The sequence below is a fragment of the Leishmania infantum genome, chromosome 5 (genome assembly GCF_000002875.2).
Source record: "Leishmania infantum JPCM5 genome chromosome 5".
Classification (NCBI taxonomy): Eukaryota; Euglenozoa; class Kinetoplastea; order Trypanosomatida; family Trypanosomatidae; genus Leishmania; species Leishmania infantum.
Window position 1 is genome coordinate 304,974 of NC_009390.2, and position 25,505 is coordinate 330,478.

General features: G+C 64.8%; 6 protein-coding genes across 6 annotated transcripts; all 6 read left to right on the top strand.

Annotated features, from left to right (window-relative positions):
* Positions 1 to 283: 283 nt before the first annotated feature.
* On the top strand, positions 284 to 4,549 carry LINJ_05_0840 (hypothetical protein, unknown function; the record flags this gene model as incomplete). The annotated part of the gene is made up of 1 exon (XM_001463010.1): positions 284 to 4,549. One exon carries the CDS (start codon positions 284 to 286, stop codon positions 4,547 to 4,549), a length of 4,266 nt encoding a protein of 1,421 aa, XP_001463047.1.
* Positions 4,550 to 5,892: 1,343 nt separating this feature from the next.
* LINJ_05_0850 (conserved hypothetical protein) lies at positions 5,893 to 7,893 on the top strand (the record flags this gene model as incomplete). Its single annotated transcript, XM_001463011.1, has 1 exon — positions 5,893 to 7,893. One exon carries the CDS (start codon positions 5,893 to 5,895, stop codon positions 7,891 to 7,893), a length of 2,001 nt encoding a protein of 666 aa, XP_001463048.1.
* A 1,092-nt stretch (positions 7,894 to 8,985) lies between these two features.
* Positions 8,986 to 9,453, top strand: LINJ_05_0860 (conserved hypothetical protein; the record flags this gene model as incomplete). The annotated part of the gene is made up of 1 exon (XM_001463012.1): positions 8,986 to 9,453. The coding sequence occupies one exon, from the start codon at positions 8,986 to 8,988 to the stop codon at positions 9,451 to 9,453; it is 468 nt and encodes a 155-aa protein (XP_001463049.1).
* A 794-nt stretch (positions 9,454 to 10,247) lies between these two features.
* On the top strand, positions 10,248 to 16,070 carry LINJ_05_0870 (conserved hypothetical protein; the record flags this gene model as incomplete). Its single annotated transcript, XM_001463013.1, has 1 exon — positions 10,248 to 16,070. One exon carries the CDS (start codon positions 10,248 to 10,250, stop codon positions 16,068 to 16,070), a length of 5,823 nt encoding a protein of 1,940 aa, XP_001463050.1.
* Positions 16,071 to 17,022: 952 nt separating this feature from the next.
* LINJ_05_0880 (conserved hypothetical protein) lies at positions 17,023 to 17,640 on the top strand (the record flags this gene model as incomplete). Its single annotated transcript, XM_001463014.1, has 1 exon — positions 17,023 to 17,640. The coding sequence occupies one exon, from the start codon at positions 17,023 to 17,025 to the stop codon at positions 17,638 to 17,640; it is 618 nt and encodes a 205-aa protein (XP_001463051.1).
* A 1,206-nt stretch (positions 17,641 to 18,846) lies between these two features.
* LINJ_05_0890 (conserved hypothetical protein) lies at positions 18,847 to 24,798 on the top strand (the record flags this gene model as incomplete). The annotated part of the gene is made up of 1 exon (XM_001463015.2): positions 18,847 to 24,798. The coding sequence occupies one exon, from the start codon at positions 18,847 to 18,849 to the stop codon at positions 24,796 to 24,798; it is 5,952 nt and encodes a 1,983-aa protein (XP_001463052.2).
* Positions 24,799 to 25,505: the final 707 nt, after the last annotated feature.

The window sequence follows — 25,505 nt, forward strand, 5'->3', positions numbered from 1 at the left end:
CACTGGCGTGGTGAACTCGGAGTGGCGCACGCGGCGACCGAAGCGAACACGCACACACGGGCAGAGGCAGACGTGTGTGTGTGTGTGTGTGCGTGTCTGTACATAGCATTCCTTCAGAAACAGTCATCGCTGCCCGAACACCTACACAGACGTACGCACGCACACACAGCGCGTGCGCTCGCCAACCCCAAAACGTCTCTTTTCTTGGGGGAGGGGGAGGGGCGAAACCCGTTGCGGCATCATCCGGGGAGTAGACGGGAACGGAGGTAGCTGGTGCGCAGCTATGGGCAACGATTTGTCGACCATGTCGGGTGGGGGCCGCAACCTTGAGGTCTGGGGTGAAGCGCGCGCCAGACGCGTCTCGAACGAGCTGCCGACCCCGCGCACCATCCCTCTCGGTCATGGGGACAATCTCGTGCCACCGGCGCTGCTCCTGGACGCTGAGATGCGCTCAGCCGCAGACGAAGCAAGTAGCACCTCCTCGTTGCGGTCTGCCGGCACGGTGTCGACCTACTCCACTCAGCACTCGGCACTTTCAAAGGCAAACCGAAGCCCGGATCCACAGCCCCGGAGGCGTAGCATGTCGATGAGTGATATGACCGCTGCGACAGCCTTGCTGGCAGCCGCGGCGCCGTCACAGCAGCAGCAGCAGCAGCGACAGCTGCAGAGGCGCGCGCAGTACTCCATGTACGCTCGGCAGATGCGGCGACCCGGCTGTGACGGGGGCCGGTACGGGTTGCAGCATCACAACAGCGGCGTTGACTTCATGGTCGCCAACGAGTTTTTCAACTGCAGCGACAGCACCCTTGGCAGCGAGGCGGATCTCGATAGCAGCAGTGGCATCGGAAGCAGCGGTAGCGATGGTAATGATGACGCAGGAGGGGTGCACCACCGTTGTGGCATGGCACCAAGGGAGCCCACCTTGCCGTACGGTTCCGGCCGCTGCCTGACCGGCAATGAGCTCTCCGCGCATTCCCCGCGGCGTGGACGGAACGAGGTGGATGGAGCGCCGGCCCTCGGCTCGACTGCTACGGCCGCTGCCGCCGCCTCTGCTACGTCGCCAGCGCACGCGAAGTCGAGCAGCACAGGCAGGGCAGAGACGATAACGACGAAGGCCGTCTCCGTGGTAGTCTCCGGCGTCGACTGCAGCAGTGATCCCCCTCCAGCTCTCACCAGCAGCCGCAACAGCAGCAACGGCAGTCACGACAGCAAGTCCTCGGCTGCGAGTGGGAAGAAAGGCGGTGCCACACCTTTGCCGTCGGCGAGGCAGGGCAATTGGCACAAGCGGCTCTTGCGGCCCGTCTCACGAGGCAGCATTCGTGATGACGGCATCAGCGGCAGCGCCACGCAGTGGGGCTCGCCTGACGCCGCCGATGGTGCTCTCAGCTCGCACGAGGAAAAGAAGTGCAAGACGGGCAAGAGAAAGACGAGCAAGCCGAGAATCCACCCGGAGGGACTCTTGGAGCTGAAGTTTCCGCATCGCACGCGCAGCTCAGCAGCAGCGCCGCGAACGTCGTCCGCGGCAGCCGGAACCGCGACCACCACGATCGGTGTAGAGGCGCTGGTGTCGAGGATGAAGCTGTCCACCACGAAGGAGTCGCCGAGCGTCGACGCAAAGCAGCGGCACACCAGTGGCGACCTCAGCGGCAGCACCGCGCCGGCTCTGTCGAATGAGAAGCGTGGCGGCCAGTGCGACTCTTTCACGTGCGTGTCGTCCTCGCCAGCGCAGCAGCATCACGCCGCCGGCAAGGATGGCAGAGGTAAACCCGGCGCGAACCGCAGCAGCGACCCGCCTCGCTCGTCGGAGTCCCCGGCGCATCATCACAGCCGTCAAGTGCAACATCATCACTGCGGTGGAGACGATGGAAGCAATGCCGTTCCAGAGACGGTGTTGCCCAGCCTTGTAGATTCAAAGTCGCACCATCGCCAACCCAGACGCAACCGCAGCCTCGGTGGCAAGCTCGACCTGCACGACGAGAGCCCCAACGACTTCTTCGCTTCGACGCAGCGGAGCGGGCAGTACCGGATGCTTTACCGAATGGACAGCGAAAGCGGGAGCTCAACCGCCTCCATGCGCGAGGCAGTGTGCATGGCTACCGGCGGCGGCGCGGCGGCGGCGCACTCCTTTGGCAGCCTCTTCGCCGACTCGCGGGCCGCTTCGCTATACTCGGTGTCGTCGTCGCCCGGGCAAGCGTGGACAGGTGACTACGCTGGCCGCGGAGTGATGCAACTAACAGCCGCGGTGGATCACCGCGCGCTGGACATGCAGAAAGTCGACGACGTCGGCGGCACGAGTGAGGCCAGCCGGCATCACCCTAGTCGTGGACTGCTCTGCAGCGGAAGCTGCCCGGCCTGTGTGAATAGCACAGGCACCTTTAACGCGACCTCGCAACCGCAGCAGGCGGATCTGCAGCGCAAAATAGAGATGCACCTCCAGCGGATGACCTACACGTCGAAGTCGCCCAGCCTCGTCACCAGCAACCAAGTCGTCTCTGTGAGGCCAGAGAATAGCCAAGGTACCCGACACTCGCTGATATCTACGTTGCCGATGCCTCTGAACGTCGGCGCCGCTGAAGCGCCTGCCAACCGCGGGCAGGTCGGCGCCGCCGCAGTGATGCGTGAAGCGCTGTCGGCCGGTGCGTCATGCCGTGACGGCCACGGCCACGTCCACACCGCCGCTAGCGTGAGCAGATGCAGCAACGGTAGCGGCAGCTCTAGCTTCGGCTCGAGCAGCAGCGGGGATCGCAGTATCAGCCCTGACGTAAGTGTCAGAGAGCTCGTGAAGTCGTCTCGGGTGAAGCCGCCAGCCAAGGCAGAGTCGCCGCCGCTCCTGCCACAACCACCCCCGCCACAGACGGCGGTGATGCGGACCAAGACACATAGCTTCCGAGGACACGGCGGCAGACGTGGACCCACGAACCTGTCCGCCACCGAAGGCTTGGCGGCGTCCGCGGTGTCGCCGAAGAGGCACAGCAGCTGCGCTGGCCGGCGGCATCATCACGGCAACGTTAGCAGCAACAGTGGCGACGCTCTGCACGCAACGGCGAGTGTCCTCACCTCGGTACAAGGCAGCTGCAGCGCGTTGCGGCCGACGCGGGCAGACAGCAAGGACCTCATTCTCCGGCCCGACCGCACTGCCTCTGCACGCCGTCACCGCCGCGGTGGTGGCGATGAGAACGCGCCGGAAGGCAGTGGCAGCCGTCAGCGGCACCCGCAGAACCGAAAACTTTCTTCCAGGATGCATTTTACCTCTTTCAGCTTTAGCAGTGACAGCTTCCTATACGGCAAGGTGCGTGGCCATCTGGCGAAGGCGGCGGCAGTGGCTGCAAACTCGAGCAGCATCGAGCGTCGGCGTCACGCGTCGGGCTGTGAAAGCAGCGGAGGCACGCAGGCACACGCGCGTCACCACGCTCACGGTGAAGTCGACTCGGTTGCGCTGGGGGCCTCCCCATCCGCATCATCGCGCAAGGGCGAGGCCGAGTGTCGCCATCGCGGCAGCGGGTGCGGCAATGAGAGTGGGATGGGCAGCGTGGTGGCTGACTTGGACGACCTCCTCCTCGGCGCCGATGGCAGGGCCCCCTCTGGCAACCTGACGGCGCTCTACCCGCGCTCCGCCTCATCATCGTTGTCGCTGGCGCCATCGTCCCGAAACAGCAGCACCAACGGCAGCTGCGTCAGCAGCGGCTCCGTGCGTGCGCTGCGCAAGAGGGCTGCGAGAGCGCGGGACCTGTCGGCCAGCTCGTCAGTCGACTCCGAGGCAAGCGGCCGCCTTCATCCACATTGGACAGCACCGCCGCTGCCCCAGCAGCAGCAGTATGGAGCAGCTGGTGCGACGGCAACGGCGTCGTCAATGTACCGACTGCCCCTCGTGAAGACGTCGAACAGCTGCGGTGGAGCTGTGGCCGCTAACGGAAGCGCGAGCAGCGCCGTGACCGGTGGAACGCGCGGCATGAAGCTGCCATCCTTTAAGCCGAACATGGGCGTGGGCATTAGCAACAGCCCTGACACGAGCAGCGGCCGCCCTGTGAACATCAACTACGTTCTTCAGCCGCTGCGAAGCCCGGCGGCGAACGGCTCGGCAACGATGGCAGCAGCGTCACCAGAGATCCACAGCGTAGCCAAGAGCCACAGCACATCCTCTGGCAGTGGCGTTGCCGCAGACACGTCGGGTGCGATGCCGACGGTCCATGGGCACGAAAAGGCGTCCCGGCAGCCCTCCATGGTGCCCAAAGTGCCTTGCGCCCTCTTCAATGGCAGTGGCAGCGGTGCGCACCTGCCACGAATGCCGCCAGCAAGTTCGCCTCGACACGCCAGCAGCAAGAGAGACGGTGGCACCGACTCCTTGACGGTGTCGTTCCCGGACGCCAACGGCCGTGGCGACGGTGGTAGTGGCGCTGCTGCGTCGTCCTCCGCGGCGTCGCTGTTGGCAGGGCCATCCCGTGACTCGAGCGCGAAGCGACGTCGCCCCACGACGCAGAGTTTCACGCCGTGGTCTGTGGACATGAGTCGCTTCAAGGCGCTGCAAGAGGCGCAGGAGTCGCCGAGTTAGCGAGCGGCCTACACGCTGCTGCAAGCGGGGGTGGGGGTGGGGCTCACACGTAGGCGCCCTTTGCAGCCGTCACCGCGTTGCGGGTGTTTGATTGGCTGCGTGATGAGAGGAAAAGCCCCCGGGAAGCGGTGCTCGGACATACACAAGCAACCACGCATGTATATATATATATATATATATATGTGTGTATGTATGTTTATGTGCATGTGTATACATATATGTGTATATGTGTTTGTGTCGTTCATTTCCTTGTTGTCGTAGTCATTGTCGCTGTAGCTCGTCTTCTTTTGGCCATGCACTGTCATCTGGATTCCATGATCGGTGTGCGTGTTGCCGCTACAACGGATGTGGGTGTCTGTGTGTCTCTGTATACTGCAATCCGCCACCGCCACCACCCTTTACATGTACGTCGATGATGGACTGTGCCTGCGTGAATGCGTCTAAATCAAGAACGACGATGTAGAGGAGCATGCCGATTCCATCAACGGACCTCGCTCCCTCTCTCTCTTGTACGGGCCCCACCCACAGATGCACACACACACACACACGTGCGGGTGCACTCGTGTTCGCAGGCATCATTCATACACTTTTCGTGTGTGTGTGTGTGCGCGCGCGCTTCAACCGTTTCTCATGGAGCACAGAACCAAAATGAAGATTTGAGCGACACCAAAGGACGACGGCGACGCCGATGTGTGTGGGGAGGGTGCAGGTCAGCCGGAGGATGCGGTGTGTCGCGGCTCTTGTTGGGTTCCTTGTGGTATGGGGGTGCGAGAGAGAGAGGGGGGGGATGGGGCAACGTGCCGCCGTTCATCATCGCTGCTGGTGCTGCTGTTCCGCACGACGCGGCATGACATGTGGGCACATGTGGCCTGTTTCTCTGTGAAATGAAGTGTGCGTGAGCACCTACAAGAGAGGAGAGGTGCATCATCATCATCATCTGCTGCTGTCTACCAAGCAACCGCGCATGAACAGTCACTGGCACAGACGTGCGCCTCGACGTCTGCATGCAGCGTCCACATCATTCCTTGTTTCCTCACTCCTTACTCCTCCTCCTCCCAACACGCCTTTTCATGTCATCGTTTCTCGCTCTACGGGCGACTCTCCTCGCCATCACCGCCATCTTCTCTGCAAGGAGCAAGCTTGAACTCAAGTGTGAGAAAGAGCAACTCTGTGTCGGTGTGCGTAGAAGCTGTCCCACCTTCCCAGCAGAGCCCCCCACCCAACCTTGGCTGTCCTACGACTGAATCCACGAACATCAGCCACAGCGAGCCGTGTACCCCCTTCCCCCTCCTCCCTCTCTGCGATTCAGCAGTTTGTATAAGCACGCATACAGCGCGTGTCTCATGCCTGCCGGTGCGAACTCGCGAACGCCGGCGACGGACTTCGTCCAGGACTACGCGGCGAAGCGGCAGGCGCAGATGGAGCGGGCACGGCAGCTGCGTGAGGACCGCCTTCAGCAGCAGCAGCAGCGCCAGTCGTCCCCCCAAAAAAGCGGCGGTGGAAATGCCTACAACTCCTCCCCGAAATACACGGCGGTGCCCTCCGCCAGTGGCGGCGGCACAGCAACAGCGGCGCCGACTTCGCGTCAGCCCCCACCGCCGTCGCTCAACATGCCGCGCTCCCGCCACGTCACCCCGGGTCACGGTAGCGCCGACAGCGGCTCCTCTCCTGGGAAATGCGGGGATGGATGTGTTCTCTACATCAAAGAGCAGGACTTCAAGCAGGCCACGCAGGCCGGCATTATCACTCCCGACCAGGCGCGCCAGTTGTGGGCGATGCTGTCGAATCAGATCATCCGCGTGTGCTCGCCGTCGGCGCACGCAAACGCCGTGTCTGTGAGCAGCCTGCTGGCACTGTCGAATAACTCCTACAACTCCTCTGGGCGGGCGGCCGGCGGCCCTCAGTCGACTGGCGGCAGTGAGTTCGGCGCCAGCATTTCATTGGAGTCGCTGCGGACCAGCATCGCGTACTTCAAGCGGGAGCAGCAACGGCTGCAGCAGCAGGGCGGTGGTGGTGCGGCCGGCGCAGCCCCCGGCTCTAACGCCCAGAGCCGCCACCCGCTGTCCTCTTCGTCGCCAGCACTCAGTAACACAGCGGGGCAGCCCTTGTCGCAGTCGCGTGGCCTGCCCCAACGTCAGTTGCAGTACGACGGCAACGCCAACAGTGACTATTACCGGAACGACGGCGCCGCCAACGACAACGAGCAGCGAGCACTTGGCGCACCAATGCCGCTGCGCGGTAGCGGTGGCGGTGGCGGTCGTGGTGGTCGTCCAGCTTGGAACTCAGATGTGGAGGTGCGTCACGAGGACGACTACGACGACGATCGTAACCGTCACGCGCCATCGTCGATGCCGACAATGAGCAGCGGCGCGGCGGCGCTCAAGAAGCCGCGGACGGGGAGGACTAGCACGGTGAGGCCGGCTGCCAAGGGTCCCGCCGCATCGTCATCGCCGGCTGCTGGTGCTAGTGGTGTTTTTGGCACCTCTGCCCAAGGGGGCGTGGGACAGGGAGGCGGCGGCTATGGAAACGACGACGAAGAGGCAAGCAACAACATGTACATGCCGCCGCAGCCCTCCTCCGCCGTGCCTCGAGGCGCCAAGGCCAGTGGCTCAGGTGCTGCTAGTCGGCGCCCCCCTGCAAGCCGTCTGACGGCACCACCGCCCTCGTCTGGCGCACCCGTGAACCTGGATGAAGTGCCCGTCGGCGGCGGCGGCGGTGGTGGCGGCATGAACGACTGGGCCAACGCCTATCCACCCGGTATGGTGCCACCGACGAGCACCGGTGGCAACGACGCAATCGCTGCCGAGGCGGCGGCGGTAGCGCAGGAGCCGATGCAAGAGTGCCGCACCTGTGGCCGCAGATTTCGTATATCGGTGGTCATGCGGCACGAGGCGCTGTGTCGCAATCAGGCGAACAAGCCGCGGAAGGTCTTCAACATGCGCGAGCAGCGACTGGAGGGTGTCGAGGGGATCAAGGAGGTGCAGCGGACAGCGGCACGGAGCGGTGGTGGTGGTGGCGGTCGCGGTGTCGGTGGCGGTGGCGGACGCGGCGGTGGCGGCGACGCAGCAACAGGGGCGGCCAAGGGCAAGCTCCCCAAGTGGAAGGTTCAGCACGAGCAGTTCCAGGCTGCGATGCGAGCGGTTCGCCAGCAAAAGGAGGCCGGAGGTGGCTTCGGATTCGGGCAGATGGCACCGCCGCCTGCCCCGATTCCGGAGGAGTATGATGATCGCGTCCCGTGCCCGCATTGCGGGCGCAAGTTTGCCCAAGAGGTGGCGGCCCGGCACATTCCAAAGTGCGCGACGACCATTGCGAAGCCCAAGGGGATCCGCCCGATTCGCCGATGACGAAGTTGGGATGAGGTAAGGCGCCGCAAGAGAAGGTCCCGTGAAAGACGACAATAAAACCCCACCCGCTGCCCCCAGTACACTTACAGGGGGTGTGTGCGTGTGGGTGTGGGTGTATCATCTGGCGTGTAGGTGCGCGCTCGTCTGTCTCCCCCCCCCACTCTCTCTCTAAGTGTGTGTGTGTGTGTGTGTGTGTGTGTGGGAATGGGATGAGGTGGGGGAGGGGAGCACTAGAAGCATGGCAGGGATGTCACACAGATGGGTGGGGATGAGGAGGAGATGGTCGCCGTCGTTGGCCTTCTGCTTTTGCTGGCATTGTGCTCCCTCTCGCGCTCTCGCAACCCCCCTCTTCTCCTCATGTCCGTCTCCGTGACACGCATGAAACATGCATATCTGTATCGCTTGCTCTTGGCGTTATTGGCGTTGGCGTTGTTACGGGGTGGCTGTGGTTAAGACGCTTTTCGCCGCGTTAGATATTTCCGTCTTCTTCCTCGTGTACATGTGTTGGCACTTCAACTGTCTCCGCCGCCGCACTGCTTCACGCGGCATAACGATGTTCAGGCGGGGGGAGTGAAGGTGGGAAGTGTTTGCTCTGCTGTGTGTCGCCTCCTGCTCCCATGAGTGCGCACGTAGAGGCATCCGCGGCATGCTTCCAGGCTTCGGCGGCACCACCGCGTTCACTCTTGCAGCGCAACCAGCCCCTCCCTCATCCCTCCATCCCATCCCCTCCTCTCTCTGGCATCCACGCGTACGCCGGCACACGTGCACACGGCTCATTGCACTGTGTTAATGCCTACAAATATGTGCGCCGTTCTCTATCGCTCTCTCCCTCTCTCTGCACCTTCCCCTCCTCCCCAACGCTCACGCATACAAACAACTTAAACACGTACGCTGGTGCCACTGCCCCATCGCTTCCCCGCGCTGCCAGTGGTCGTAGTCGTCGCCGCAGAGATCGTCGTTGCGGACTGTCGTGGTGCTCAGCAGTGCTGCTGCTCCCTTTTTGTCTTAAGCAAACAGGACAACTCCTGTTTCTCTACGCACATACACACACACATACCCTCCCTCATCTCCACCCCCCACCCCCCGAGCACTATGCTCCGGCGCTCTCCGGTTCCGCGTCGCTACCGCACGGCATGGCGTGAGCTGCTGCACCCGCTCCCGGTGTGGGCTCGCAAGCAGCAGTGGCTAAAGCGCGATACCGTCGAGATGAACGAGGCCATCCTGCGTGAGCCCTACTACCGCATCAAAACCTTCGCGCAGCCCGCCGCCTTTGTGTCTCCTCGCGTGAGCGAGAGCGCCACGCACGAGCCAGACACGCAGCAGAGCAGCCGCTATGGCGTGGATCGTCAGCTGCGCGGACCGCGTCGCGCAGTGTCGCCCGAGCGTCTGCAGGAGCTACGTAAGCAGCTGCAGTTTGTCGGGTCTATCGGGCCTAAAGTGCCGCCGGCGGCGGGGGCAGGGCCGGCGTACCAAGACGAGTACGGGACTCGCCTGCGCCCGCGCTACCCACAGTCGTGGGATACAGTGCCTCCGCACCAGCCCTCGCGCTCTGAGATTTGAGCGTGCGCGAGTGTCTGCCGCCTCTGCGCGGCGGCGGCGGCGGCGGATGCGTTGTGATGGTGGAGGGTGCGAGTGTGCAGTTGACCTGTGCGTGCGTGTGCGTGTGTGTCTCTGTCGTATCCTCTCTCCCTCTGTGTGTGTGTGTGTGTGGGGGGGGGGGGGGGCGAAGCGCAGGAGAGGTGGATGCGTCACAGTTTTCCACGCGTCAACGAGAACGAAAGAAGAGCAATGCCAACGACTGCACCGGTAAGGTCTGCCAGCGCGCCTGCAGAGCTGAGCGGCGGAGCGTGCCCGGCGTCGACAGGGATAGCCGGAGCAGCATGCGGCAAAGAAGAAATGAGGGGTGCACGGCGGTGCCGATCTCGCGTGACTCCGTATGTGCGCCGGATCTGTCTGCCTGTCTGTATCACCACCCCCACCCCCACCCCCACCCCCTCCCGCACCTCCTGTGTGCCGTGCGCTCGCACGGGCGCGTCTCTACGGTGATGACGCCGTCTCTGCTGCCCCCACAAACGCCTCTTTCTTTCCTGCTGCCGCCCTTCTGCTCGATGTGCCTCATGACCCCATCGTTAACACACACGATGCATACGTGCCCCCGACGCCTGGCGAGAGGTACGCCCTACCTCCTCCTTCCCCCCCCGACGCCGCCATTCACAGCGCCTGCCATCTCCGCCAGCCCCCCCCCCCCTGCCCCGGACATTACTACACGCACACACACGTCTCGCGCTCGCCTCGCATGTATTTGGGGCGGTCTCTCCCTCTGCTTACCGTTTTCCCGTACTTCCCTCTATTCAATGTCGCTGTCCACGTTCTCCGTCCGCGATATCGTGGCCACTCCCGATGACGCCGATGTGCTGCAAACCAGCCTGGAAGAGCTGTACCGACGCCGCCGCGCGAAGCGGCAGGAGGAGCGAGCGCGAAAGCGGTGGGAGCAGAGCCAGCTCCTAGACGAAGACGCGGGCAGCTGGGGCACCGCGCAGGAGCTCGCCTATCGCCGTGAGGTGCTCCACACGTGGACGCGGCAGTACCCAAGGTTGCGAGAGGCCATGGTATCTTTGGCGGCCGCGTCGTCATCGAACACCGCAGCCACCGCCCCTGCGGTAACCACTGCTGCGGCGTTCTCCGTCGCTGAAACTGTTCGTCCATCGTACCCGACGCTGTGGCGGATACCGGCGGGCACCATCCCGGCAGACTTTTACACGCACAACACGGCCATGGAAGTGTCGCAGCTGCTTTCGACGCCGCAGCGTCAGCACGCGACCACCGATGCGGTGAAAGACTACAGCGCTCACTCGTGTCTGGTACGCGTCCGGTGGGAGCCGGTGCGGGTAACAGACCTGTTTATTGAGCCGCCGCAGTCGGCAGCCGCGTCTTTTGTGCGGTTTTCGCAGCATCCGTGTGGCAGCACTAGCCACGCCCAGCTTCAGCCGCAGCGCGTGTTGGCGCGGTGGCCCCAAGGCAAGCCGGCATCCGCCAAGATGGCCGCGGTTCTGCGCTCCATCGGGATCGAGGAGCGCAAGCGTGAGCAGTGGAACGAGCACTTGCGGCGGCGGCAGCAGCAGCAGCAGCAGAAACAGGATGAAAGGGAAGCGCCCCAGCAGCGGCTGCGCGATGGAGTGCGGGGCCGTCACTCCGCAGCGTCAGTGAAGCTTTTCGACAACCTTCCGAGTAGCGCAGGCGGCGCCGAACCCGCCACCGAGGCGGGCGCGGTGGACGAGTCCTACTCTGCAGTTACGGCGGCGAGTGCTGGTGTAGTCGTAGAAGACGGCGGCAGTGGCGGCGGCAGCGCTGCCTATGCATCTGAGAGCGCCTTGGGTCACGAGCTGTACTGGCCGGCACACATCACCCGCACTCGGGCGCTCTTCACCGGCGCGGCATGTCTGCAGGACACCTTCCACGGCCTCGGGCAGCTGCAGCGGTATGAGCGGTTTGAGCCGGTGCTCGCCTTGGCGCTGGCAAGTCCGCTGCGCATCGTTGTCGATGTGGTCTACACCGTTGATGAGACCAGTGAGGCTTTCGGCCTGTCCATCGACCCCGTCGTCCATTTCCACACGATGACGTCTTCGGACGCGTGCAGGAACGTGGCAACCAGGCGAGACAGCGATGCAGTGCGGAGCATCAGCTTGGGTAGTGGATGCGGCAGCAGCGCAAGCAGGCATGGTATCGCGGCTGATCGTCGCGCCACCCTCTCGCCATCCGAGATATCCTCCTCCATGGCGGAGGACGAGTGCCCCGTGCTTCTGCCCTCGTCACTGCCGCCGGTGCTGTCCGACCTCAACTACGCCTTCACGGCAGCACCGACGGCTGCTAGTGCTGCTGCTGGCGGCGGCGGTAGTGCAGACAGTCGTCGCGCCGCCTCCCAGACGACGTCGTTCACAGACGACTCCACCACCACCAGCACGGCAGCGCTGCGCCGCAGCACCCTGTCCACCAGCCCGCTGTCCCTCTACACAATTCTGGCGGGCCCTGCGAGCCAAACCCACTCGATCGTGCTGCTACGCCCCACCCCGGAAGTCGTGTGCGCCGCCCGCGCACGCGCCTTACAGGAACTGGAACAGCGGTGGCTGCGGCTTCGTCAGGCCCTCGCTGACCGACTCGTCGCATGCGAAGAGCAAGCGCCGACTGCAGTTCTTGCGCGGTCCCCAATGCTGTCGCCTGCAGATGTGCTTGCCGTGGAGCTGCCCGACGCCAACACGTATGCCAGCCCGTTTATCGACCGCAGCGCGCGGCAGGGCGAGGGGCTTCCTGCGGAGCCGGCCGGTGCCGAGTCGCTGACGGAAGAGGAGATGCAGCGCCAGACGCGACTGCCGCAGCTGCAGGGTGGACATCTGCCACGGCGACCGCTCACGTATCAGGTTAGCGGCCCCCACGGCGTGAACGGAAGGCTGCTGCGGCTGTCCTCTGCCTCGCTGCAGACGCCGCCGGCAGACCCCGGCCTGCGCACGCGCTCACTGCCGAGCAGCGCGAGACGACCTTCGCGTGGCAGCGGTGCACAAGACGACGGGGCGTCGGCGGAAGCAGCGGCACTGTGGCCCGTGTCCACACCGCCAACGTCGTCACGCCCTCCGCAGCAGTCTCCGTGCACGTCTCAGCAGTCACACGCCCGGCGCGCGGATCGGGGAGCCTGGAGCACAGATGAAGCCGCAAGTGCCTCTGCTGGCGGTGATGACGGGTGCGGCGCTCTCTTCCGTGGTTCAGAGCGTATCTCTACCGCTGCCGCGCGACGCGGTGATGCCGGGATTCCGCGGACACCGCAGTTGGCACGCTCCCCAGTAGACCCGAACTCCCTCTGCTCGCCGGCTTCGTGTGAGGGACTGGACGTGCCATGCACCGATGGGTCATCCTCCGACCTGGATGGGTTGCGCAGCGCACTCTTATCGGAGGGTCGACGAGCGGCGACAGAGAAGAGTCGCACTATCTTGGCCGCTGTGCGCACCAGCAATGAGTGGCCGCGGGTCGAGGAGTCCATGGCCCGGGCGCCGCAACAACCAGCCACCATGCCACGAGCGCACCTATCTGCCCTCACCCTTGAAGCATCCCTGCCTGTGTCACCGGACGCATGGCGGCTGGCGAATGGCACCGATCACGTTGGCAGTGCCGCAGCCCCTGGCTCTCCAAGGAAGGCGTCGCCATCGTCGACGTCCCTGCCGTCCCGGCGCCACCGCCACAACGACGGCTCTCCGATGGACACTGACACGGTCATGCAGTTGGCCCACGACGACGGCGACAGTTCGCGGCATCGCACATGCAGCGCGGCGGAGCGGTACTCGGCCATCTTGTCTGTCTCTGCACAATCCGTGCCAGACTCCCAGCCGATGTCGGCGCTGCGGGAAGTGAGCGTGACGTCGTGCCTCTCGTGGGATGTGCGCAACACGATGAACGACACCGCGAGTCAACATAGCAGCACCGGCGACGGTGATGGACGAGTAGCGCCGTACTCTGGTGGGAGCGGGGCAGCGCTGCCGACCTCGCCGTCACCGCAGCTGTGCACACCGACACCGACCTACCTGCCGCTCCCTTCGCGGCTCAACAAGAATGGAGCACCTAAAATACCCGATCTAAGCACCCCCGACATCGCCGTGACGCTGGTCACGCCCTACTCCACGGTGTCGAGCCCCACCTCCCCGCCACCACACGCGGCATCGCCCATGCTTCGAACAAAATTTTTCACTCTTGCCGCAGCACCGCCGCACGCCGACGATCATAGCCAGTCGCCATCTAGCGTACGTTACCCCATCCTCCAGCAGCCCCCAGCACCCCTGTGTCACGCAGATGCTGCCAGCGCTCGCAGCAGCACCAAAAACACGGCAGCTCAGCTCTCAGCCACGCGGCCGCCGGTAGCGCCGGCGGAACCCCCGCTGCAGTGCTCCCGAGCAGCGAGCAGCAGCAGCAGCAGCGATGCGACCCGATCTGTTCTCACCCACACATCGCGGCCAGGGGAGAAGATTTTAGGAGGCTGCACGAAAAACGAGAAGACACTCAGCGCAGTGCCTGCGCGTGGCGATCCCCGCACGGAGGCCCGCTCGGCACCACAAGCGACGCGTTCAACTGCCTTGGAGTCCTCCAGCTCCAGCGACGATGCCCCTGTTCTCAGCGGAACAGCAACGTACTCGTCCTATATCCAGGTGGACCCTCTCTCATCTGTCGCTGTCGCCCAAGGAATGTCCGCAGTTCGGCGAGCTGGCGCCGCTGCGTTGTCGACGCCTCAGACGCCACATGTGGCGGCACGCGAGTTGCGTGGCGCTTCTGCCTCGACGCCCAGCACTCGCCCCTTCTCCTCGCCCACGTTTCTGAGCGATAAGCGTCGCCTGCAGCTGCACAACTTAGAGCAGTCGCAGCGGGAGCCGATGCGTCGTGTGTCACCGCCGCCGCCGTCTTCCTTGTCGACGTCGGCAGAGGCACGGGCACGTGTGCACCCGGAATCGTCGTCACTGAGGCAGAATGACGACGTCGCTGCCTTGAGCATGGATCTCCACCACACTCGCGGTGCTGCTCCTGGGACAGCGCCATGTATGAAAGCGGCGGTTGTGGAGGTGGGCCCGCAGCAGCGTCCTCGCCTCTGTGAAGGCGGTTCAGCAGGCGCCACTCGTCACAGCAGCGCCCGGCATCGCGAGCACGCCTCTCCTCTCCAGAGCGGCACCGATGCGGTGGAAGCAACGACAGCTTCAGCGAACCATCGGGTGGGCCATGGCGGCAGCAGCGACACTAGTGGCGCCGTGGAAAGCGACGGCAGTCCGCTACCGCGCCGCCCGCCGTCACTGGCGTCGTCGCCCGCAACAGGGGCGAACGACGGCGCACATGAAGCGGCTTCACGCCCAATGTCAGCGAATTCAGCGGCGTCGAAGCCTACTGCTCCGTGTGCGGTGACGTCACAGCCGCCATCGCAGCACACGGACGGCGCTGGCGCCACGGGTCTCGTCAGCGGTGAGCCAAGACCGTCGCATTGCCCCCAAGCGAGTGCCAGCAGTCGCATGCATCACAGACGCCCATCTCCTAGAGCACCCGAGACGGCAGCCGCCCCTGCGACCGATGACAACGCAGAGGACTTGCCGCAGCGACATCTGCAACGGCAGCAGCGCCATGAGCGCGCCGGCTCTGTGTCGGTGGCGGTGTTGTGCAGTGAGCTGTCCGTATCCGTCGACCGCGAAGTGGAGCTGCCGGAACAGCCTGTGCGCCTGCCGGAGGTGCCGACCCCACGCTCACCTCAGCGGTCTCAGCCGCAGCAGCAGCCATACCTCGTCACCGTCAACGCGGCCGCTGCAAAGTCTGTTCGCTCCGGCGAGCCGGCCACGGGCCTTCACAGCCTCGACAAGTTCATGCACTCGGGGAGGGAGGGCTTGCTAGAGGCACATCAGCGGGCCACACGCGCGACACAAAGCCGCAAAGCCAGCGCGGACGTCCGTTCATGGTACCGGCAGGCCCACCCGCATCACCGCTCGCCTGGTGAGGCGGCGCAAGAGGATTCGGCATCCACCCTCTCCTCCGCGCCATCCGCGTCGTCGTCGCCCTTACCGCTGTCGAAAAGCCGGCGTCCGGCGCAGCGCCCATCGCGGCACGTGGGAAGCGCGGGCAGCGAAAAATCGGACGCGGTGGGGCCGAGGGCACTGTCGACCTCATGCATGCACCACACCACCCCTCCGGCGGCCGCTGCATCAGCGAGCTCTGCCCCCTCTGTAAACTTCAGCTCGCTCATGTCCTCCGCGGCCCCCTCGCCGCGTGGCACGTCGCCTGCTCCCCATCCAAGCGGTCGTTCCTCGCGAAGCAGCCGCGGCGGCGCCGGGGAGCTATTGGTTCTTCGCCCCCACCGAAGCACATCCTCCTCACAGCACAACCGTCGATATCACGATCGTGCTGTTGCGCTCTCGCCGTCGCCGTTATCCACTACGCGCAGGCACAGGGTCCTCGTACGCCGCGTGGTGCGTCGGCGCCGCAGCGAGGTGTTCGTGGAAGAGGGTGGCACATTGGTGTACCGCGCCCCAATGGCGACGCCACACCTCCTAAGCAGCAGCAGCGGCGGCAGTGGTAGAGGCGCTTCAGCGCCGACACTGCCGTCCTCGCCGCGGGACACGAGAGCTGCGAGAGCTCGCAAAACACCCAGACGGCACTCCCACACCTAGAAGCGCTGGCGCGGCAGTGGAGGTGCAACGCGCAGCATGGACAGAGGCCACCGCGGCCGCTGCTGAATCTCATAGATTGCATGCTCGTCCCTCCTACCTCTCTAATATCACCTCAACGTCATCTGCTGCCGATGTCCTTTGCGCTCCGCTTCGGACTTCCACCGGCCTTCACGTGCACATGCAACACGGGCGTGTATTGCGACATGCCGCCTCTCCCTGCGTGGGTGAGCAGGGAGAGAGGAGGGGGAGGGGGCGGTGGCACAGACGGCGCAGACGGCGGAAAACCCGTACATCATGTCATGGCAAAAGCCAAGCACCACCGACGAAGATAACCGAAATCGACTCTGGTGTTGCCGATGTGCAGTCTACACGCATCCACACGACTACGAGGACTGAGGCACACACACTCCCACCCACCCACCCACCCACCTATGCCGGCAGCTACAATGCACGCGCAGTGTCATGAGCAACGGCTAATGATGACCCTGACGACGCGGACGATGAGGATCGTGAGAGGGGCCCTGGGGACGGTGGCATCAGAGACAGACCAAAGGAAAGCGGCCGCGCGAGCCGCTCCCAAAAACACTTACATGCACGCGACATGCCTGCCCCCTCCCGCGCCTCTCTGGCGGTCCTGCCCCTCCTTCTACGACGGGCCTTCGCTCGAGTACATCTCTATCCCCATCACACCTTTCTCCCTCCCTCCTCTCTCTCTCTGCCCATGTGCGATCACCACGCCGACCAGTAAACTCTCTCGTAAACAGCAGAAACAGCAGCAGCTGAGTCGCGCACATCATCGTCGAGCAGCACCTCACCGCACACGCGCAACACATACATCCAGACATAGCCCCTTCGCCGGCCTTACCGCCTGCACCACTACGTCACGCAGCACCCCGAAGGTGGCGCCCCCCTCCCTCCCCCCAATCACTCACGAGCCCACACACGAGTAACCATGCAGCGCGTACGCCTCGCAGCACCAGCCGCAGCAGCCGCATCGGTGTCCTCCTCGCCTTCTTCTTCGGCAGCGGCCCTTTGGGCACCGTCGCGCGGCTTCCGCAAGGAGCTGTTCGAGGGACCCCTCGACCTGAAACCAGGTGAGCGCAACGCCCGCAAGGGTCCGCCGGTCGCCCACAGCCTCCCGGTCTACAAGACGACACACAAGCTACACAACTCCGTCCGCTGGAAGAACGCCAACCTCGTGACGAACGTTGCCGGTGGCCAGGACTACCGCCTGCGCGAGACTCAAGGCGAGGGCACCTTCGATGAGACGGGTATGTACCGTGACTGGCTTTACGGAGATGAACGGCGCTACGCCAACTACATCGGCCTGACCCTTGGTGCACTCGCCATCACGCTTTTCTGGTACACGATGCGCGTGATCGGTGCAGAGACGTGGGATATCCCGACCCCGGTGCTGGCCTCGCAGCGCAAGCGACTCGCCAAGGGTGACGTGGAAGGCAGCGGCGGCGATGCCGCGGTAGAAGTGTTGGCGCTGCCGACGGAGAAGGAGATCCGCCAAGATGCGCTGGCGATGTTGAAGCGGCCGACAACGTTGTCCAAGAGCAGCTAAGCAGGCGTCAGGGGAGGGGCGGGCGATAGGTGTGGCCACCGACGAGGGGCTGACAGAGGACAAGGCGAAGGTCAAGGCGATATCGCCGCGTCCGGGCGCGTGTGCGTGTCTTGACAGCGAAGGCTCCTCCGCCCCCTCCCTTTTCGAGCCGCTCACAAGGCCAATTTAACGCAGAGAAGTATTGAGAAGAGGAATGCGTCCGTCGGTGCTGGGGAAGGTGGGGGCGGTGCGGTAGTATGTGCGGCATCGCGCACCTCCACGAGGCATGCGCGCCGTCTTTCCTGCGCGGCTGTTTGCGCGTTACAAGGGAAAGTACGCACCGGTCTTCGATCACGCCGACAAGGACGTTAATGGCCCGAGATGCACTGGAGGGGTGACGTAGCAATGAGTGATATATGTGTGAGTGTGTGTGTGTGCACCGTTGTCTCGCTCGTCACGATCGCCGCTGCAATCCGCAACGCCAGTTCGTCACCCTTCCCCCTCCCTCTCGTCCTTCTCGTCCCTCTTTTTGTATTGCGCCGTACTCGTTCTTTAGCAACCCCCCCTCTCCCCCACCGATACGCGCGGATGGGGGCGTGCATCACGAAGGAGGGGTGTTCGGGTACGCCCGTGATGTGCTTGCGAAGAGGGTCCGTCAAGGCGAACCACGCAAGCATGCGCGACAGGGTGTGCGAGGAGGCGAAGATGGAGAGAAGAAAGGAAGAAGGTTCGCTGAGCCGCGAGCACGTGCGCACGCTTACCCTCAGCGAGCGTGGCTCCCTTCCTCTTTCGATTTCTGTCTGCTGCTGCTGCTGCCTCCGTGTCGTGGTTGTGGCTGTCGCCTCTTCAAGCAGATGGCGATCGACTCGCATCGATGTCTCCTGCCACCACCACCCCTCATCCTCCTCCTCTTTTTTTCCATGTCACAGTCGTCGCCGTGTTAGTTCCAGTAACCGCGCCGCGCCCAACATCGCAAACGCCGGCTCGTCCGCAACACCGTAACAAGAGACGAACCGATAAGACCTCTCGGAAAACAGCAGAGAGAGAGCGCGAGAGCGAGCGAGGGAGTGAGGGGGTAGACGGCACGCAAAGCAGCGGCCGAGTCGCCTACCTGCGCGTCCGTGCCCGTGCAACACACACACACACACACACACACGCAGTCAATACGCGCCCTGCGCGGCACACTGTTGCGTACTCTGTAGCTTAATCTTAAAAAGGGCGGACGGCATGAGCCACAACAGCGTGGCGGAGGGAGAGGATGGCGGCACCGGTGCGGACGCCGCCGCCGTCGTGCCCGTGAACGAGACGCTGCTGTACCACCAGACCTTGATCCCCACACAGAGTGTCACCCACGCCATCGAGGGCTCCTTCACGCTGCCGGACGCGAATGACCTCGTTCTGATCCGTCACAACGTACTCGAGCTGTGGCGACTTTACGCAGAGAACGCCAACGGCGGCGTAGAGTGTGTTTGCCGCACCCCGTTGATGTCGGCTGTGTACGCTGCGGTGGCGGTCCCGACAAGCGCCTCGTCGATGGCGAAGGCCGGGGGCGCGGGCAGTGCCGCGTCGCCGGGCGGAAATGTTGCCGCTGTACTCGACGACGCGACGACCACAGCGCACCGCAGTGGGGTACACTACCTCGCCGTCACGAGTGAGACGGGCTACGTGACACTGCTGCGGTACCAGCTGGACGAGCCGCCGGTGCCGACGCGGCTGTCGTACGGCGACGACAGCGACGAGGGCAACGAAGGTATTGGTGGGAGCAGTGGAGCTAGCGGCGGTGCCACGATGCTCGTGACCACGTCCTTGAAGGGCCGCTTCATCAAGGTCAGCGAGGTGTGCCTGGGCCGGAGCGGGGCGCGGCTGACCGTCCCTGGTGCCCGCATGGTGGTCGACACCGCCGGCACGGCGCTCTTGATCACTGCGCTCATGCGCACCAAGACGTTGGTGCCCATCACCGCGAATGAGACCTGGGATCCGGTCAAGAGCGTCAACGTCGGACAAGACGACGATGACGCAGAGAGCGACGCTGACGGCGATGACGAAGACGAAGAAGCTGACAACGACGATGCTGGCGAGCACCAGCGCCGCGGCCCGGTGACGGGTCGCGAGCTTCGTGCAGCCCGGCGCCGGCGGGCGGCGAAAGCGCGACGGGCCAACGGCGCCATCAACCTCGGTACGCCAATCGAGATGCAGCGCCAGACCGTCCTGTACTCCGCCTGCGCCCTTGATGGCTACCTCGACCACGCTGTGTTCGCCGTGCTCGAGGAGGAGATTGTCGAAGCACGCGACGCCGCCGCTGCGTCCGCCAGTAACCCCGCGAACGCCGCAGCAGCCGCAGCCGAGGCGAGCGGTGGCACCTTCCTCAAGAGCAGCGGAGGCCCGAACGCGGTTGTTCAGCGCCACAAGCACTTCGTGCTCTACGCCTACGTGCCGAGCCTGAAGCAGGTGCAGCGGACGCAGCTTGTGCACGTTCCAGCGACGGCGCACCGGCTCATCGCTGTCCCGGCGGCGCCGTACGGCCCAGGCGGCGTTCTTGTCTGCACGGACACGGAGCTGATCTGGTACGATGTGTCCGCCACGCAACAGCAGCAGCAAAACTCCGCTGCGGCGGCGAATGGCCGCGTCGGCGTCTTCAAGTGCACCTACGCCTTCCCGCGCCGCCTCGACTGCACGGAGATCCTGTACGACCCCTCCATCATCCAGCACACGCTGACCTGCTTCGGCCGCCGCTTCTTTATGCTGCTGCAAGACGAGCAGGGTGACGTGTACCGCGTCTTCTTGGAGGCCGGTGACGTGCAGCGCGCCTACGAGGCGCTTCGGACGCGCGAGTTGGCGCAGGCAAACCCAGAACTGTTCCTGCAGCAGCAGCTAGCGGCGAACGGCGGTGTTGCGCCGGCTCCGGCGCTGCCACCCGTTCCGAACCCGCTGTCGGTGCACTACTTCGACACGTTGCCGCCGTCGTCGGCCATGGCACTCTTCCGGCGCGGCTTTCTCTTCATCGGCAATGAGGCAGGCCCGCTGCATGGGCTGTACAAAATCAAGAGCAACGGCTACACGGCGGATCGCGAGTACATCGTGAAGCGCGTGCGGCGGGAGCGGGCGCTGCCGATGGCGCTGCAGATGTCGTCAAGCAAGGCGGAGAAGGCGAAGGCAGAGGTGGAGGACGGTGCTGTGAAGAAGGAAGGCGACGGCGCCGATCGCAAGCGTCCGCGCGCTGCGGAGGCCGCCGGGGCTGCCGGCAAGCCAGAGCCGCAGGACCCGACGGCGCCGGCGACAAGCAGCGGCAGTGCCGCGTCGTCCACGCTGCCACGCACCAAGACGGAGCCGACGGATGGCGACGGAAACAGCCCGGCGTCGGCTGCAGCCAGCGCCACCGCCATGCGGTCACCGGCCCCCTCCTCAGCCACGGCGCCGGCTTTCAAAACTCCAATGGAGGTGCGCGTCATCAAGGTCTACCAGCCACACCGCCGTCCTCAGCACGTCGTCCAGCTACAGAGCTTCCCGAACACACCGGCCATCACCAGCTTCACCTCCCACCTCACCGCCTCCACCTCCGCAGCGGCGACAGCGTCCGACGGCGCCGACCACCTCACCGGCTTTGGTGGTGGGCCGGCGCCGGCGCCGGCGCCGGAGCAGTCGAGTGAGCAGCCGGAGATCTACTTCAGCTACGTCGGCGGGCGTGGCGGCGAGAGCGTGCTCGTGCAGGCCCGCTACGGCTACGCCGCGAAGCTAGAAGGTCGCCAGATGCTCCCGACCGTCTTCAGCTTCGTCATCCCTCTGCCCTCTGCGCTGTCGATGCAGTCCCTGGCGCGCCAGCAGCAGGCTGCCATCGAAGCAGCCGCGGTTGCAGCCGTCACGCGAAGGGCTGACGAAAAGACGCTCAGAGGCACTGGTGGTGCGGCGCGTCAGCACGCGCAGCGCTTGAAGGCGCTTCGCCAGCTCGCCGCGACCGTCAGCGGCGCTCGCGACCAGGTTTGCACCGACCGCGTGCTGCTGTGCACGCGTCAGGGCACGACGGTGTACCGCATCGGTAGCACGGTCGAGCAGGACACCAGCTTGTCTTTCATCACCGCAGAGCGGACGCTCGCCGCGACGACGCTGCAGTACGGCTGCGGCTACGTGCAGGTTACCCCGCGTGGAATAAACGTGCTAAGCTGCGTCGACACTGCCGCGGGCGGTGGCGGTCGACTTGACGCAGCCGGCAGAAGAGTGCACGGCAGTGGCGATAGCGCAGGGGCGTCATCGGTCGTTCCAGCGAGCTGGACGCATCCGCATGGCAACACCGTCCTCGCTGCCGCGGTGACCCCGACGACGGTGCTGCTTTCGTTCCATCAGCGCGGCGGCATCGCCAGCTTCGACTTTGGCCTGGCAGGCACGGAGCTTCAGCAACGCGACGTCCTTCCCACCTTCCCGCTGGCCCCCGTTGTGGCGCTGCTGCAGCCGCCGGCAAGCGCCGTGTCAGCAGCCCTCCAGCGCGAACTTCAGGCGCTCTTGTGGAACTCGAGTGTCGCGTCGCCAAGCTCGGCAGCGGCCGCCGCGGCCGCCTCTGCCGCCGCGGCGGCGGCGGCGGCTCAGACGGAGCAGCTCGCGGCCATCGCGACGGTGAACCACGAGGTATACCTCGTCCACCCCCGCAAGCTGCGCGAGCCTCTGGAGAAGATCACTTGTCGTCGCAGCGGCACCCTGGACGCCGGCTCGTCGTCGGCAGCCGAGGTGACGATCACCTCTCTTCTCCTGACCTATCTCGGCGACACGCGAGGTAGCAGTGACGCGGCGGCAGCGCTGATCGGTGGTGCGGGCCCGCGCGGCGGCAGAGGCGGCAACCGTGTGCGTGGCGACGTGACCGCCGCGGCGGGGCGACGGCAGCTATTCCTGTTCGTCGGCCACAGTGACGGCATGGTGACGCGGTGCGAGCTGAACCCGTCGTCCGCGAAGGTGACCGCGACAGCGGAGCTGTGGTGTGGCGCCCGCCCGTGCCAGCTCGTCGCGGGCGATGGCGAAACCTTTTGCTACATCGTCTCGGGCGAGCGAACGTGGCGGTGCGAGATGCAGGAGAGGACGGTGAGGATGGCGCCGTACAGCTTTCCAACGCGGCCGACGTCGTTTGCGCGGTTCGTGCTTCCGTCACGGGTCAGCGCTGCCACTGCGAACGGCAGCGACTCGGCGGCCCCAGGGGCGCAGGACAGCGCGAATGAGGAGGACGAGAACGCCCTTGCCGCGGTCGAGTCTATCACCCTCGTTCCGCGCGAGCAGCAGCAGGAGGTGGTCATCGCCGTGCAGAACCGCGAGTTGGCTCTCTACGTGTCCAACATCGGCGCCGGTGGTGGTGGTGCTGGTGGAGGTGGCGGTGGTGGCCCCGGCTCGGGCGGCGTTGAGTACAGCTTCCAGCACCATCCGCTGCCGCTGGCGGGTCGCCGGCTCCTGCAGCACCCAACACGGCCAGCGTACCTCATTCTCTGCGGTGTCGAGCACCGCAGCCATGGCCGGCAGGAGGTAGAGCGGCACCGCGCCGAGGATCGAGCCTTCCTCACGGCTCGCGTGGCGGGCACCACGCAGGCCGAGGACCGCGGTGCACTCTACGCCGAGGGGCTGTACGGCGGCATCCCGTACACGGCGCCGCAGCGCTCCCTTGGACGCCCCAACGCGTACCACAGCACGCTACAGCTCTACCACCGGGATGCCCAGCGGCTGCTGCCGCCCATCCATTTTGAGCCCAACGAAGCGATCACCTCCGTTGCCGTGGGGAGCTTCTTCAAGGAGTTTGGTCGCGAGCCGGTCGTCATCGTCGGCACGGCATCTTCGTACACGCACGGGGCTGGCTGTGGCACGGCTGCGTCGTGGCGGCATGGCTTCCTGCGCACATTCCGGTGCGCCAGTGGCAGCGTTGGCGGCGGTGGCGGCGGTGGCGCTGATTTGTTGCTGAGGCTAGAGCTGCTACACAGCACCTACCTGCGGCCGGATGAGACCGGCGGTAGCGGCAACAGCAGCAGCAGCGGCAGGGATCGTCGCTCCGGTGCCAACAGCAGTGCCGTTGCCGCCGGCGGCGGAGGCAACGGTGTGGGTGGGGATGCGAAGCCCGACTACCCCTCCGCGCTGTGCATCTGCGAGCCGGTGGGCATTCTGCTTGTCGGCATGGGCGCCGCACAGGGGCTGCGCATCTACTCGTGGGGCAAGGAGCACCTCCTGCGCCGCCGCCACCTCACCAGCACGCCCGGCCAGCGCATCACCGCCATCGACTACGTCTTCGCGTCGCCGCCGGGCAGCCGGAACCTGAACACGCGCAACGTGTCATTCTTTGCTGCCGACCTCTACCAGTGTCCGTACGGAGACGCCGAGGGCATGCGGATGGCGCGGGAGAAGCAGCTGCTTATCATCTGCGGCACCGTGAACGCCTCCGTGTTCATTGCCGCGCTACAGCCCGGGTACCCCGCCCCCGCGGCTGCGCATGGTGCGGCGGGAGCGACGACAGCCGCCACGCCATCGTTTCTGCTGCAGATCATGACCGACAGCGTACCGCGGCACATCACGAGTGTTGTTGCTGTGGACGAGCGCACCATCGCCGCGTCGGACCGCTTTGGCACGGTCGTGTTTTTGCGCATCCCCGAGACCACGCGCACACAATTCGCGCAGCCCGTTCATCAGCTGCAGGAAGCGGAGCTCATCGCCGAGGAGACCTACCTGCGCACCAAGCAGACGTTCCGCGAGGTTGCGCGGCACCACGTCGGCGAGCTTGTGACAGCGCTGCATGTGCAGCCGTACGACCCCTCGCAAGGCACCGACACGGCTCTTGCGACGAAGATTGTGTACTACAGCACCGCACTCGGCAGCATCGGCGCGTACGTGCCACTGCTCTCGGAAGAAGACGGCGCTCTGGCGGCCTACCTGCAGCCGCTCCTGCACTCGCACATGCGCCCGCTGCTCGGCCCGCCCCCTGCGTTGTCGCCGGCGTCGTACCTGTCGCACCACGTGGTGGACGGCGACGTTGCGCAGTTGCTGCGCGGCGGGGCCACCACACCGTTCTCTGCAGCCGCGAAGGACGACATTGCCGACGAGCTGGAGCGGCAAGTCAAGATGGAAGCGGCACGTCGTAACGTCTTGGGGCTGCCGAAGCGCACTCTGCCGTCGCTAACGGAGCTCATTGCGAAGCAGCGCGCGCTACTCACCCTACCGCTATAGGCAGACGTAGACGACACACAGCGAAAAAAAAAATGTGGAAGAGAGAGAGATACTGCCGCGTGGAAAGTTTGAGGAGAGAGTCGTGCGTAATGTCCAGTTGTGTGCGATCCGTGATGGTGACGCTGGGATGTGGATGACTGACCGTGTGGGCACCGCTTGACCGTGTTTCTGTTTTACGTGTCTGTGGGCCCCTGCGCGCTCAGTTCAGCTGCGCCCATCGTCCCCCCCCCGGTTTGTTTATCGATGGGTCTCTTGCCTGTGTTAGTATGTTGGATTCATCGGCCGCCTACTAACTCGATTGGTGCGTGGCACGCAAAGGGCGGAAGGGGGAGAAGAGGGAGCATTATCGGGCACGTGCGTAGAGAGGGTCGTCCGCTGACATCATCCATCAGCACGTGTCCATGCGTCCTCCTCTGTGTGTCGTGCCATCGCTTTCTCGGCAATCATTTCCTTGTGCCGCTTAGCACACACACACAAACGCATACCTTCTCTCCGCCGCACCTTCGACGAAGGTTCTGCAACGTTCCTCATGTCAAGAAGGTGGGCGGGGCGGGGTGTAGCTCTCGACGACTTTGCTAGTGTTGCTGTGTGGCGGCGAACGGGGATGTGAAGGCTCCCTCTTTCCCCAGCGAAACGATGAGCGTTGCAATAACCTGAAGCACACATGACTTCGTGAAGAGCCGGATGGCGTGGAAATGTAGTGCGGA